The sequence below is a fragment of the Ciona intestinalis genome, unplaced genomic scaffold, assembly GCF_000224145.3.
Source record: "Ciona intestinalis unplaced genomic scaffold, KH HT000119.2, whole genome shotgun sequence".
Taxonomy (NCBI): Eukaryota; Metazoa; Chordata; class Ascidiacea; order Phlebobranchia; family Cionidae; genus Ciona; species Ciona intestinalis.
In genome coordinates, this window is record NW_004190441.2 from 438,389 (window position 1) to 451,536 (window position 13,148).

At 32.6% G+C, this 13,148-nt stretch overlaps 4 protein-coding genes across 7 annotated transcripts in view; all 4 read right to left on the reverse strand.

Moving 5' to 3' along the window:
* Window positions 1–68: 68 nt before the first annotated feature.
* LOC100178286 (membrane-spanning 4-domains subfamily A member 18-like) lies at window positions 69–3,706 on the reverse strand. The gene is made up of 9 exons (XM_009863308.3): window positions 3,487–3,706; window positions 2,966–3,088; window positions 2,787–2,843; window positions 2,615–2,731; window positions 2,177–2,293; window positions 1,905–1,995; window positions 1,553–1,647; window positions 1,224–1,277; window positions 69–669 (listed from the first exon to the last, which is right to left on the reverse strand). Exons 1-9 carry the CDS (start codon window positions 3,595–3,597, stop codon window positions 640–642), a joined length of 795 nt encoding a protein of 264 aa, XP_009861610.1. The 5' UTR covers window positions 3,598–3,706; the 3' UTR covers window positions 69–639.
* Window positions 3,706–7,914, reverse strand: LOC100182239. 3 transcript variants are annotated; one of them, XM_026838817.1, is made up of 7 exons: window positions 7,777–7,914; window positions 7,226–7,345; window positions 6,353–6,409; window positions 5,957–6,049; window positions 5,689–5,817; window positions 5,438–5,486; window positions 3,706–5,315 (listed from the first exon to the last, which is right to left on the reverse strand). In XM_026838817.1, the coding sequence occupies exons 1-7, from the start codon at window positions 7,882–7,884 to the stop codon at window positions 5,281–5,283; spliced, it is 591 nt and encodes a 196-aa protein (XP_026694618.1). In that variant the 5' UTR covers window positions 7,885–7,914; the 3' UTR covers window positions 3,706–5,280. The 3 variants fall into 3 exon arrangements, with proteins under 3 accessions (XP_026694618.1, XP_002124673.2, XP_026694619.1); XM_002124637.3 differs by having other exon boundaries at window positions 5,432–5,486; XM_026838818.1 differs by lacking the exon at window positions 7,777–7,914 and adding an exon at window positions 7,658–7,749 and having other exon boundaries at window positions 5,432–5,486.
* A 254-nt stretch (window positions 7,915–8,168) lies between these two features.
* Window positions 8,169–12,259, reverse strand: LOC100186170. Its single transcript, XM_002131594.5, has 8 exons — window positions 12,114–12,259; window positions 11,665–11,790; window positions 11,182–11,238; window positions 10,711–10,827; window positions 10,410–10,520; window positions 9,933–10,023; window positions 9,382–9,458; window positions 8,169–8,814 (listed from the first exon to the last, which is right to left on the reverse strand). Exons 1-8 carry the CDS (start codon window positions 12,210–12,212, stop codon window positions 8,782–8,784), a joined length of 711 nt encoding a protein of 236 aa, XP_002131630.1. The 5' UTR covers window positions 12,213–12,259; the 3' UTR covers window positions 8,169–8,781.
* LOC100175973 overlaps window positions 12,258–13,148 on the reverse strand; it is a 7,426-nt gene continuing 6,535 nt past the window's right edge. For both annotated transcript variants that reach the window (XM_002131581.4, XM_018815935.2), the window contains exon 10: window positions 12,258–12,658. In XM_002131581.4, coding sequence (XP_002131617.1) covers window positions 12,626–12,658 — 33 coding nt within the window. In that variant the 3' untranslated portion in view covers window positions 12,258–12,625. The remainder of the gene's footprint in view (window positions 12,659–13,148) is intronic.

Consider the following 13,148-nt stretch of genomic DNA (forward strand, 5'->3'; position numbering starts at 1 on the left):
TTTAAATTGTACTTGATGTAGAACTGAACCCACATTTTATGTTTGAAATAAATCAAACTTTGATATTATTTTTGGCAACAATTTATTCACATAATTACTAATATTTTCATAAACAAAATGAAACTGAAAGATTAATGTAAAAAATCTTCATATTATAACAATCCAGTGAAACACTCAAATAAAACAAATAAATGAAAAGTTCTAGATCAAATCATTGAAAAAGCTTGAAGATTAAAAAAATATTAGAAATATATAAAAAATGTAGAAATGTATGAGTGTCATTCCTAAACACTCGAGACCTAAAGTTTAAATTTTATATTATAATTCCCTAATAGAGTGAATCAACTAAATTTGGTATTTTTCAAAATAAATCATTAATACCAATACCATGCAACCATGACTTGAACAGATATGAAGAAATACCAACACTAAAGTAATATGGGCGCATATAGATGGATAGATCAATAATAATCAAAAATGTACAATACAGAACTTTAAATTACAGAATATCCAATACATTTGTGTATGCTGAATTTAGAAAAGTGTAATTTTGGCAGATATGAATTAATAAACTGTATTAAAGTAAAATAAGTAAGCAAAAGTCAAATTATAAACATGAAAATCTTGCTGCTCATCGAGTTACTGATTGACAGCTTTTTGTTCAGTTGCCTGGAAAACAATGAACAACATCAGTTATATAACTTATAAAGCAGACTTTGTTCAAACATTAACCAAGGTAGGCCTACAATAAAACATAAAGCATCATAGGCGCCAAACCTGGGGTTGCAGGGTAGGCAGGCTTACTCTATGTTTTTGGCATTGCATCATTAAACATTACAACTAATAGTTAAAATTGTTTTGTTTTACAAAACGGTGTTCCTGAATAAACCTGCAACCCCTGTGTTTATAAATGTGTGGTGCCTAAGTAAAGTATGTTACTGCACATTGATAGGAGTGCATGTTATCTTGCAAATATGGTAAATCAGCACTCTTGGGTCTAGTTTAGTTAAAATTGGATGTCAAAAGTTTGTATGTACTTATTATTGAAAGAATGCACAAAGAACATAATAGCATATTCCAAAATACCAACATTTTTCTATTACTATTTTAATAACAACATTTCTGCATTAATGGTTTAAAGTTGAAAAATATCATTTCACGCGGCCCTTAAAAGAATATGTTTGTTTAACAGACACCATATGCAGGATATCCACAAAACTCACCTGGTATGCTGGTGGGGGATACCTATGTTGTTGTGTAACAGGAGGTTCTTGTTGCTGTAATACAGTAAGGAATGAAATAAATGTAACCTATTTATCCTTGTGTGGCGGGGCAACGACAGTCGTTATAACACAGATGTTTTGTTTCATACAACTCGTGTCTGCTTACGAGTTGCCACACATGTAACTTTGTGTCTTGGATACAATGTCATAGGCCCCAGACTTGTTTTTAATATCATATAAGTCGTTTTCAGTACTTCATTTGTTAAAACACACTTAGGATTATAACTTATACATATATTTATATTAATACTTTATATGGTTTAACATACCATTGCTTGTTGTCCAACTGGAGGAATCGTTGATTGTGTTGCTATGTTTGTTTGGACAGCAGGGTAACCTGTTCCACCTACAGCATACTGATAAGCTGTGTAGAAAAGTGAAAGCCATGTCTTGAAACCATGTTGTTGAATATTTGTCTAGCTTACAGGTTACAATATTTAAATTTTGTTGAAGTGCCAACTATTTTACCTTAATTTAATTTATGAATGTATGCAACTGATTTATCTTTGAGTATTGGTAACGACAGTCGTTATAATGTAAGTGTTCTGTTTTATACAAATTGTGCCCGCAAGTGAAAGTTATGTTTTAAAATACATATTGTTAATGATATCTTTAGCTTACAATAAACAGTTGTTTGTCCTTGCCCACCAATATATGTTGTTGGCATCTGGTTATATTGTGTGGACATCACACTTGTAGCAGTTGGGACATTCTGAAAAGAATTGAAAGTTATTAAAATGAAACTGATCCGGGTTTTTGGATCTGAAAGCACCAAACCCAAAATCCTTTAGTTACGATGGAATCGTCTAACCACTCAGCTACGGTACCAAATTGCTGGTATGGCATATTAGTTATTATTATTATTTCTCAACCATAATGTATATAGACAATACCTGAGGTTTTTTGCAACAGCACACAGCAGCACAGCAGTATGCAGAGTGGATGATACAAATCACCAATTCAATGAAAGCAACCAATACATTGGAGGAATGAAGAGCAATTAAAGCCCACTAGAATAAAAGATTTATAAATTAAAAGTGAATAACTTATAACTTTTGCATGAACTCTAGTTCTCGCTGCCCAGCTTTTTTAATGCAAATCTGGTGTAAAATGGTAAAAAATGCAGTTTTACTCAAAGTTGTCAAACATAAGGAAAATTATTATTATACAGTTATACACCTACCAAGGTAAAAGCAGTTTTGAAGTTAAAAACCGAGTACTAAAACATATGATGTCACTATAATTTAGAAAATTATTTATTCGAGCACACTAGAATAGAAATAGAACATTCATGCACACTTCTCACATTTCTTAGGCCTATACTGACTTACTGATGACCCATAATAGTAACCGTAAGGATCCACCAACAGTGCTGATGCCGTTTCAAGAGACAACATGGTTGTTGCTATAACGGCGCTAATGATTGTCATTACCATTGAAGCAACAATCTGGATAAAACATATTTCGGAAAACACATTTTTTACACAAAGTAAAAATACCTACAATACATTTTCCAGGCTTTTGACCCGAGATACATCCAAGAATTCCACAAACCAGGAACTGTAAAATAAATGTAAAAAAATCACGAAATAATTGTAAAAAAATCAGGAACGGTAAAAAAAGCAATTTATACCATACTCCGCTACAGATTTACAAAAATAATACCCATTGTTGATACTTACGAAGACTCCGCACCATATACCAGCACCAGTGTCGAAGTAATAGTTGGAGTAGTAATTTGATCCTAAACACAGAGCTGTGATTGCTATACCAAGGCTCAATACACCCATCACTAGTTGAGTAACCTGTTGTAATATTGAACAATATAATTATTATTAATAATTCATTACATAACATTTTTTATTTATTTCATTCTTATCAATTTTTATGATCAACTACAACAACAAAAATCATGGTACTTAAACAACGAAGAGAAGCGAATCAACAGATAACGACAGTGAATAAAACACACTTTGGATTAAAGGTGTGGGAAATGGCGTCAGTTTAAAAGAGGGGCCGTTGAACCCAAATAAAAATACATTAGCAGCGAGAAAAAGTAGTTAGAAGTTACTGTGATACTTGATGCTGCTACCATTGAGAGTGTCCTTGTTCATTTACTAGGCACATTTATTCAGTTTTTAGTCATTGGATCGTTTAATTTATATTAAATAATATTTTAACAGTAATTAGGAAATTAACTTACCCCAAGGCCAAAGTAAATTTTAGCATATTTCTGTCCAAGATGTTCTTGCGGAGGTTGTATTATTAATGGAACGTTCATGGGCTGATTTATATATCCTTGAGTTTGCTGCATCTTTTCTTAGTATTGAGGGTTCGTATTTGAAGAAGTTCAATTTAAATGGTAAAACTTTCACAGCAAAACAGAATATGACTTTTTCATCAAACTAATATAGATGGCAAATCTATATTTCGGTTGCAGCAAAGTTATAAAGTATTAGGTAAGAAAATAAGCCTTATGGAACGAATTTATTTTACAAAGTCAAAGCGTTTCGCAACATTCAAGTCTCAAGCAAGGAAATGAATAAACTGCAAACATCGTTCGATTACGTAAATCATATGACTTCCCTTTAAATGGCTGCTAATATATAAGTTGTCTATGTTTGGCGCTTTCGGTTTCTCGACAGACAGCCGCGCATAAGAACACTTCTGTAAATATAATGAAACCAACACATGTTTAAAATTAAACGGTAAATTGCTTTGCCTAAACACTACGAAATTGTAAAGGAAAACAACAGTTATAATACGTCATACTATGCTAAACCTTATTATAACTTGTGTTTAAAAGGAGCAGAATATTAAACAAACAAAACGTCCTGTTTGTATTTTCCTGGATACCTGTGGCCTGTGTGACCTTGGGCATGCCATTTAACAGCAATTACTTCAACCCAATGGTCACTAATAGCGTGTTATAGTTGTTAGTTAACTAGAAATACATTCACCCACAAAGTTACAAAACGCTAAAGTGAGGTGTATGAAATGGAACGCTATTATAGACTGTCCCTGCCCTGCCACCTGAAACAAAATACACGAATTCATAATACTAAAATGCAGTCACCAATTCTACAGACACTTTTTACACTTAACTTAATAAGTTGATATATCTTATAACATATTATTGGTATGTCGAATTTTAGAGTATGTGCGTTAAATTTTTGTTGTTATTTTTACTTCAAATTTCTTGCAAACAGAGTTTTAGTGTAAACCAAATAGGTTTCTTAAAGTGTAGCAAAATATACTTACTCGAATCCATTTATATATATTTTGTATATTTCCTACCAGCATGATGGTTAAACATTGTTTTAAAAACTAATTACTTTATAAAAAACAACCAAAACTCAAATAATTGTGTAATATTAACAGAATTTAAAATGTTCACATTAAATAAACAAAAAAGTAAAGGTTGTTTAAATGAAACTACAAGGTACATTTTGCACTGTTAGCAACTAAGCTATAAATAGACACATAAACACAATGGTAAAATAAACAAAAATTGTGGACAGATATACAAGAAAACAGCAGTTCTACAACATTTATCAAATTATAGTATCAACTTTTCTATGGCATGTATAATGTATATGACATGGGCCTGTACAATTGGTTTGTTATGGTGTTGGTATAATGTAACAGAAATAAGTAACACAACTTTTATTAAAATATAACTTTGCAAAAGTTAAAGTGTTTTGCATTATATGAGGTATGTTATAACAAACCGGTCAATTTTTGTTAATGAAGTGACAAACTTATTTGTGTAACTTGTTTTTAAGTGAAAAAACATTAATTTATTTCTAGATACGATTTAAATCAACGTGCCATATATTCAATAACATTTTAAATAAATCTACGCAATTTTTTATAAAAACACTTGGTTTAGGCAGCAACAGATTTTGAAGATATAACACAAGTTGTGTCTGCTAATAACTTAATGTGAATATAAAGTTATGTACATGTAGTCGTTGTGTACAAAATGCATAATCCATCAAATCAACATTGTCTTGTCCTTTTCACACTGACCTAAATACATTTTGCATTAGATTATTTAAAATTGTAACATTTATTTGATGATTTTTATTTGTTTCAGCACAAAGTTATACCTAAACAAAAAAACAGAATATTAAACAAGTTTTTACCAAAACCTTCGTTAACAAATTTTCCATCTGCAGGTAGTTCAGTGTTTCTAGAATCCTGAAAAGATTTGTAAAGTTTGAAAGTGTTCGGGACAATGATTTGTAGTTTAAACATAAGTTACAATAAGACTGAGATTTTATGCTCTATTCATGTTACAAATTGTAGTTGCCCGACCGCGCGAGGATAAATGGGTTTCTTTAATTGAAGTAAATATATATTCAGTCACTGATTTAAAAATACCCCAACATTAAATACATACTGTTGCATTGTTTTTGTTGCAGCAAACTGCACCACAAGAATATGCTGCAATATTAACTGATACCAGTAGAACCCCAAACGCAATTATGTCCAAAACAAAATGAATTGCAACAGCTGCTTTTTCCTTTGCCTGTAAATTCAGTTGTAGAAAAAGTTAGAAACATTTAATACTTTATTTTTATGTAAATAATTTTTCCTTGTATATATATATATGTAAATCAAAAAAATAGTTCAGATTGTTATATAAAAGACGTTATATTTAGGCTCACCGCATGCCCATGAAGCATAGATAGGAAATCAAGTGCGAACATCACACAAGCCAAACCGGCACTCAAGATAGACATAGCCATTGTACCAATTATCTGTAAATATAAAGCAGTTAATAGATACTAAAACAAAACAATTTATAACTATTACTTGTAATGTTTACTGATGCAGTGCCAGAAATATAGAGTAAGCCTGCCTACCCTGCAACCCCAGGTTTGGCGCCTATGATGCTTTATGTTCTTTTCCACATTGGTTAATGTTTTAAAATGAGCAGTCTGCTTTATAAGTTGTATAACTGATGTTGTTCAGTTGTATAAGTACCAAAACTAAAATTATTGAAGCACATATAGCATATTAGATACGGAAATTCAAGTTATACAAATGGTTATAAAACTTACCAGACATTGCTTTGATTGTTTATCAGCCAAATATCCAAGAACACCAGTAGCTAGAAACTAAATATTTCTTTATTTAACATGAATTACATTCATCTATTACAGTAATACACTAACGAAAAACAGATTAATTGTTGCAAAGACAATGAAATTAGCAGCAAAACAACAGTCATTAGAACACGCTAAGAATAAAAACCACTCAGTTAAATCCTTCAAATAAAAGCATGGCTGCTAAACCTACAGTACAGTGTAAGTTAACTCATATTGAGTTGCATTCAATTAAAACAACTTAGATGTAAATGGAACAAAACTGTGCCAAAAAGAAAGAAATTAGCAACAACAAAACAGTCGTTAAACAAGCTAGGGGAAAAAACTACTTGAGTAAAAGCGTCAAATGAAAGCATAGCTGCTAAACTTATAACCGATTACCGGCTATTGTTTAAACTACACCAACATTTCTTAAACTGGGGTAAATTTACCCCTGGGGATAAATTCCTCGTATTTAGTGGGTAAATAAGCTACCAATCAAAATCCACATCAGTTGACAGGACAGAAAAAATGTGCCAATTATAGTTACTGTAGCTTACTGTTCTAGGTTAGAACAACTCGTTGCCAAAAAGCAAGCGCATCTGATGCATTAAATATAACCGATGTAATTAGTTGTTTTTGCCTTTTAATAAATGAGGACCATATTACATATTGGGGGTAAATCTGACAGGCATCTTTGTTAAAAGGATAAAGCACACATAAAAGTTTAAGAATCACCGCACTACTCCATTCTTACTACAAAGCTTGGCCCAATACATACACAACAGACAATACTAATTATAAATCATGGATGTTAAGACATTGCTATTTAATTAAAAGATAACTTACAAAGCATCCACACCAAATGCCAGCTCCAGTATCAAAGAATGATTGTCCGTAATATATTTCAATACAAATGGCTGCCAACCCAAGTAAAATGCTTGACATTCCAGCAATGAATTGAATGGTCTATAAGAAGTTAGATAGGTAATTGTTTTATTTAATATAAGGTTAAAAAAATTATAAAGAATGAACAGAAAGCATGACTTTTTATTCTTTAAAGAATAGATTAAATAGTAATGTGGGGTAAAATGCATATTGGCATCTCGTATTGCCTTATAGTCTTTTTAACAATTAACAACTTTCCTTTGGAGTAGGGAGGATGCGGTTATATAATTCTGTAAATGCTTTTTTTTTACTATCAAATGGAACAAGAAAAGTGAAACCATGGACCATGTTATCTTTACCAACTTATTTACGAATCATTAAAGGACAGCTTACCCCATAATATCCCATATTTCCTAATAGTTTTTTGACAACTCTTGAGGCAATAAAAGAGGATGAAAACATTGCTTTCACCACAACTTACTAAATATATACAAATGGGTTAAAAGACTTACCACAAGGGGTATATAGGCACTGCTGAACTTCAAGAGTGGTTGCTTTTTCACAAGAAGCTTTGGTACCACAGTGATAACTTGTGACTTGGTTGTATTCTCTTTTTCCATATTTAACACTCACAGAATATTATTCTCCTAAAGTTTATCTGTTTTATTTCAGTCTAAAACCGCTTTGTTTGTTTATATTTTCTTTATCCATAGTTAAAAAACTACCACTGTCTTCAGGTTTTCCTAAACCTAAAACTTTCATTTATTTTTTCTTTCAACAGTTTATCTTACATTATTCTTCCTATTTTCTTCAATGATAGACTTAATAACCTCACAACTGTAATTGCTACACAGAAGGTACTGAAAGAAATGTAAATACAAGATTACAAATAAAAGGTTTGTTAATCATTTAATTTTTATTGACATAGAAAGTATGTCAATAATTAAACGAACATTTTAGGATTAATTATTAAACTGGAAAACAGTGTTTGCTGTAGATGGGGAAAAAATCCCTTATTAAATATATGAAGCATGTATGCTTTATGCATAGATATTACATATATGTATATTATCTCTATGTACTCTAATTAAAAAAACATTTTTTAAAACAAACAACAATTCGAAATTGGACATAATTACTTACTAAACTTTTTTTAACATTTCGAATAAATGCATATTATTTGGATTAAGTTGCATGAATATATTTTGTGGGGGGATTGTATATAGGTGTAGGGAGTTGGCATAGGAAACATAATGGTAACAAAACATTTCATAATTATTCACTGAAGAAGTTTTTAATAATTTGGAACAATAACAACTTAATTGGCACAACACATATCAAAGTAATTTCATAAACTTAGAAATTAAAACAAATAAAAATAATTGCGAATATGTGATTAATTAATATCCTAAATAAAATTCTTCTCTTGAACAACATAATCGGGAAGATATAACTTAGACAATCTTTACGTACGTCAATATTAAACATTAGCGCAAGTCCCAACTTAGGTCTCAACTTTAAGCTAATGTTTCATTATCTGCGCATGATTCCTGCATTAAAATACAAGAAATTATTTCTACTAATAAATTAAAATCAATCATTATTTTAATATTTTTAATATAATGCAAGTTTTTAAATTTCATTAGTGTGATATAATAGTTGAACCAAAATATGAAGATTTAACTTTCAGTTAAATAACATACATTTATTGGTTGTAGCACCATGGGTGCAGGGTGTTGGGGTGATGCACGAACTGGCCTTGGAGTGCCTTGCGGTAGGACCTCACAGGTTGGAACAGGTTTTATAGCATTTGCCAAAACACACATTTTAAATCATCAACAAAGTTATATACGTGGTAACTCGGAAGCTGGCACGAGATACATGAAACAGAACATCCGTGTTATAACGACTGTCGTTTCCCCGCCATGCAAGGATAAATAAGTAACATACATGGTAACTTGTAAGCGAGCACAAGATGTATGAAACAGAACACTCGTGTTATAACGACTGTCGTTTTCCCACAACGCGAGGATAAAGCAAGTTACATTCATTCACATTCAACTCATTTTCAACACAATTTAACAACAAGATACATTTATGTGTAAGTGAGTATTAACCTGACCGACAGCAACAGATGATACGACTGTCACTACAGGGTAAACTTCATTGTAGGTGGGGAGGGCTTGTGCATGGTCTGGTAGGTACAGTGATTAGAATACAGAATAACATACATTGAACATTGAATTTATCTCTTTGAATACAGTACCATAACATACATAATAATTCTCTTTAGTTTTTAGAATACAGAAGATCAAATTAATTAAAACAATGAAGAAATGGAATTAGCAGCAAAACGACAGTTGTTAAAAGCCGATATGGGTAAAACTACTTGACTAAATGTGTTAAATAAAAGGTGTGGATGGAACACCAACAGTACAGTATAAATTTACTCATATGGAGTTGTATTTAATTGAAAAAATAAAATGCAATGGGAAAAAAGTACTTCTTCTAAAATAGTTAAAATACCTATTATCAAACAATGACCTTAAACCAAAATTCTGATATTATGAAACAGAACTTATTCTATAAAATCTCGGATCATTCAATTTAATGTTGCCCCAATATTATATTAGCTGCATTTAAATATTTATCGGATGATTTGACTTACTGTAATCTTGTGTTTGTGGGATTGTTGCAGTAGAACCAGGTATTCGGTAATCGTATGTTATTTCTTGTGTCTGTGCACTCGGTGCTGAAACCTGTCAAAGCAAGTGAACAATAAATGAAAGTAACTTATTTTCCTCTTGTGGCATGGAAACAACAGACGTTATAACACGGATTTTCTGCTTCATACACCTCGTGCCTGCTTATGAGATACCACGTATGTAACTTTGTGGGCGATTGTAACTTATTTGTGGCCAGGCAACAACAGTCGTTACAACACGAGTCTTCTGTGCGGTACATCTTAATGTATTGTTTCATACATATTATTTTAAAAAGAGGCAGGCACGCAACTACTTTGCCTAAAGTGAAGCAAAGTAAAATATGATTAATGAAACATGAAATCATATTCTTGCCACTTCACCGCACAGTTAATAACTCAAGTAACTTCCACCTTTAACCTGCAATTAATAAATATACTTACCGCTCGGCCACAACACACAGCCTTGCTGCAATACACCACCATCACAATACCTATGATCATCGCTATGAAACCAAGCAAACCCATCACCCCGTGAATAATCAACTCAACAAGCTGAAATATAACATCTGCATCAAAATGACTAACAATCTACAGCGCAGCACAGCATGTTAAGTGTCATTTAACTTCATAAAGAGCTGTATAGGACGTCAAAACATTTAGAAAAACGCAGCAGTTTATATGTTATTTTGTATATTCACTATACTGGCAATTGGTATAGGAAGATTGAAACATAATACATTACCCATGAGTTGTAGTTGTAATTATACTGAAGGATTCTCAGCACTGTTGATAGCTCAATGCCAAACAAAGCCAGGCCAATTGCTGTTGCTATGATAGCTGCTGCCAGTGACAGGGAAATCTAAAGAAACTTAACTTTACTAAATAGTTAATGTTCGGGTAACAGGCCAACTCTGGCTTAAATCTCAGGTCCCATGGCGTGCCTCACTGTAGGACCTCACCCATATAGAATAGAATGTGCATATACAATGTTGGGGTGATTGGCCAACTCTGGTCTAAATCCCAGGTCCCATGGCAGGCCTTATTGTAGGACTTCACCTATATAGAATAGAATGTGCATATACAATGTTAGGGTAATGAACCAACTCTGGCCTAATTTTCCAATTCGATGGCATGTCCTACTGTAGGTGTAGAACCTTACCAATATCTATAGTATATACCAATCCTGGTTAATTTAAAATAAATATCAATTTACCAAACAAACTGTTGGTCTTCCACTGGAGATGATGGAAAGTACCCCCGCCACTATTAACTGAAACACGGACAATTATTAAAAACTACAACATTTGTTTAAAGATGTAATGAGGTATATAGTGGGTTGGTGTTTGATATTCAATTTTTTATCTGCAAATTCGGTAGTCAAAACAGTTATTGCAGAATTTTGCTGTTATTTCTCATTTCTCCGCCAAGTTAATTTAATATAACCTTTGTTAGATGAATGGATGCAATTTATTAATTCTGGCATGGCAGGAAAATGACAATGGTTAAAACATGGGTGTTCTGTTTCATACACCTCGTGTCAAATTAAGAGTTACCATTAATGTTACTTTGTAAGTTATTATTATTGTAATGGATGAAACAACTGAAATTATGTTAATATTTATAAGTGTGAAAGTTACATTTTGGCAATAAATTGTTTTAATCATTTCCACAACTACATTATTAAAATTAAACTTACGATGGCTCCGCACCATATGCCTTCTCCTATCTCATAATAATAATATCCATTATGATTGATGTTTGTTATGGCTATGGATCCGACACCAGTTACAACTGACAACGCTCCTATAACCACTTGGGTGATCTGGCGGATAAGAAGATTTAGATTTAGGATTAGGATTTTGTTTAAAAAAAGATGGTTAAGTAAAGAATGTAACTTATGTGGTAGCAGCATCAAGCCTTGAACCTGCATCCTTTTGGGTAGAGGCAAACACACTAACCACTTTTTCGGACATAAAAAGCCGTGAATTATTGTATGCTATAATTAACACCAATAACAACAATGAAAACATGCAATATAGTAGAGTGGGGTAAGATGGGACACTTTTATCACATAATATCTCTCCCCCACCCTTCTGTACCAACAACAAAGAAATATGTAGAATATGTTAAAGTCATACAACTTACACCCAATCCTTTATATGCCCCAACATATTTCTGTCCTGGGTAAGCACTTTGGTCAGCAGTGAGCAAAGTGGAAAGATCGGATGTAGAATGTCCTTGCATTTTCAACTAACATATGCTTAGAATAAATAACTACCCTATTAGCACCTGACATAATGCAAAATGAACAAGATCCAGGTGTTAAGTAATATGACACTACAATTACAAAGGCAAGCAGAAATAGTTCGCTAATTGCAAAAAAATGTTTTATATACAGAAACTCAATAAAAGTTGGTAATTAACAGAGATACTTGTCACTTCAAAAAAAATTGTTACAGCATGTTTTTAATAAACTTATTCGGAAATCGCCAATTGCACAACAATTTGTTTTAAAAAATAGAGAAACATCATACAAGTAATGTCCTTGATTTGCAATTGCTTCAAATATATTTGACACTGGTAATAAACTATATGATTACAATGTTCTTATTGTGTGAGATTTATTAATGAGTTGAATCAAGGGTTGGTTGGTTGGTTTATACAGGGGGTTGTTTTTGATCTGACAAAGCCTGTAGAAAGTCAACAATTAGAATGAATGTAATTTATTTATCCTTGTGTGAAGGGGTAACGACAGTTGTTATAACACGGGTTTTCTGTTTCATACACCTCGTACCAGCTTACCAGTTACCAGGTATGTAACTTATTTATCTTAGCATGGTGGGGCAACGACAGTTTTTATAACACGGGTTTTCTGTTTCATACACCTCGTACCCGCTTATGAGTTACCACGTATGTAACTTTTTTGGTGATTGTTTTTCTGTGCGGCTCACATTTTAGACAACCCATACTGGTCTGGAACCATTGTAATTAGGTATCTTGCCCAAGGACAGGTACGCCCACAATGGTAGCACCAACGAGCCTAGAACATATAAACTGCGGGCTGGAAGAGGTGATCTAACCACTGTGCCACGACACCAAGAAAGATGTTAAGTATGTTACTGTCCGGCGCAGTGGCATAGTGGTTAGCGCGCCTGCCTGTAACCTAGAGATAATTGGTTC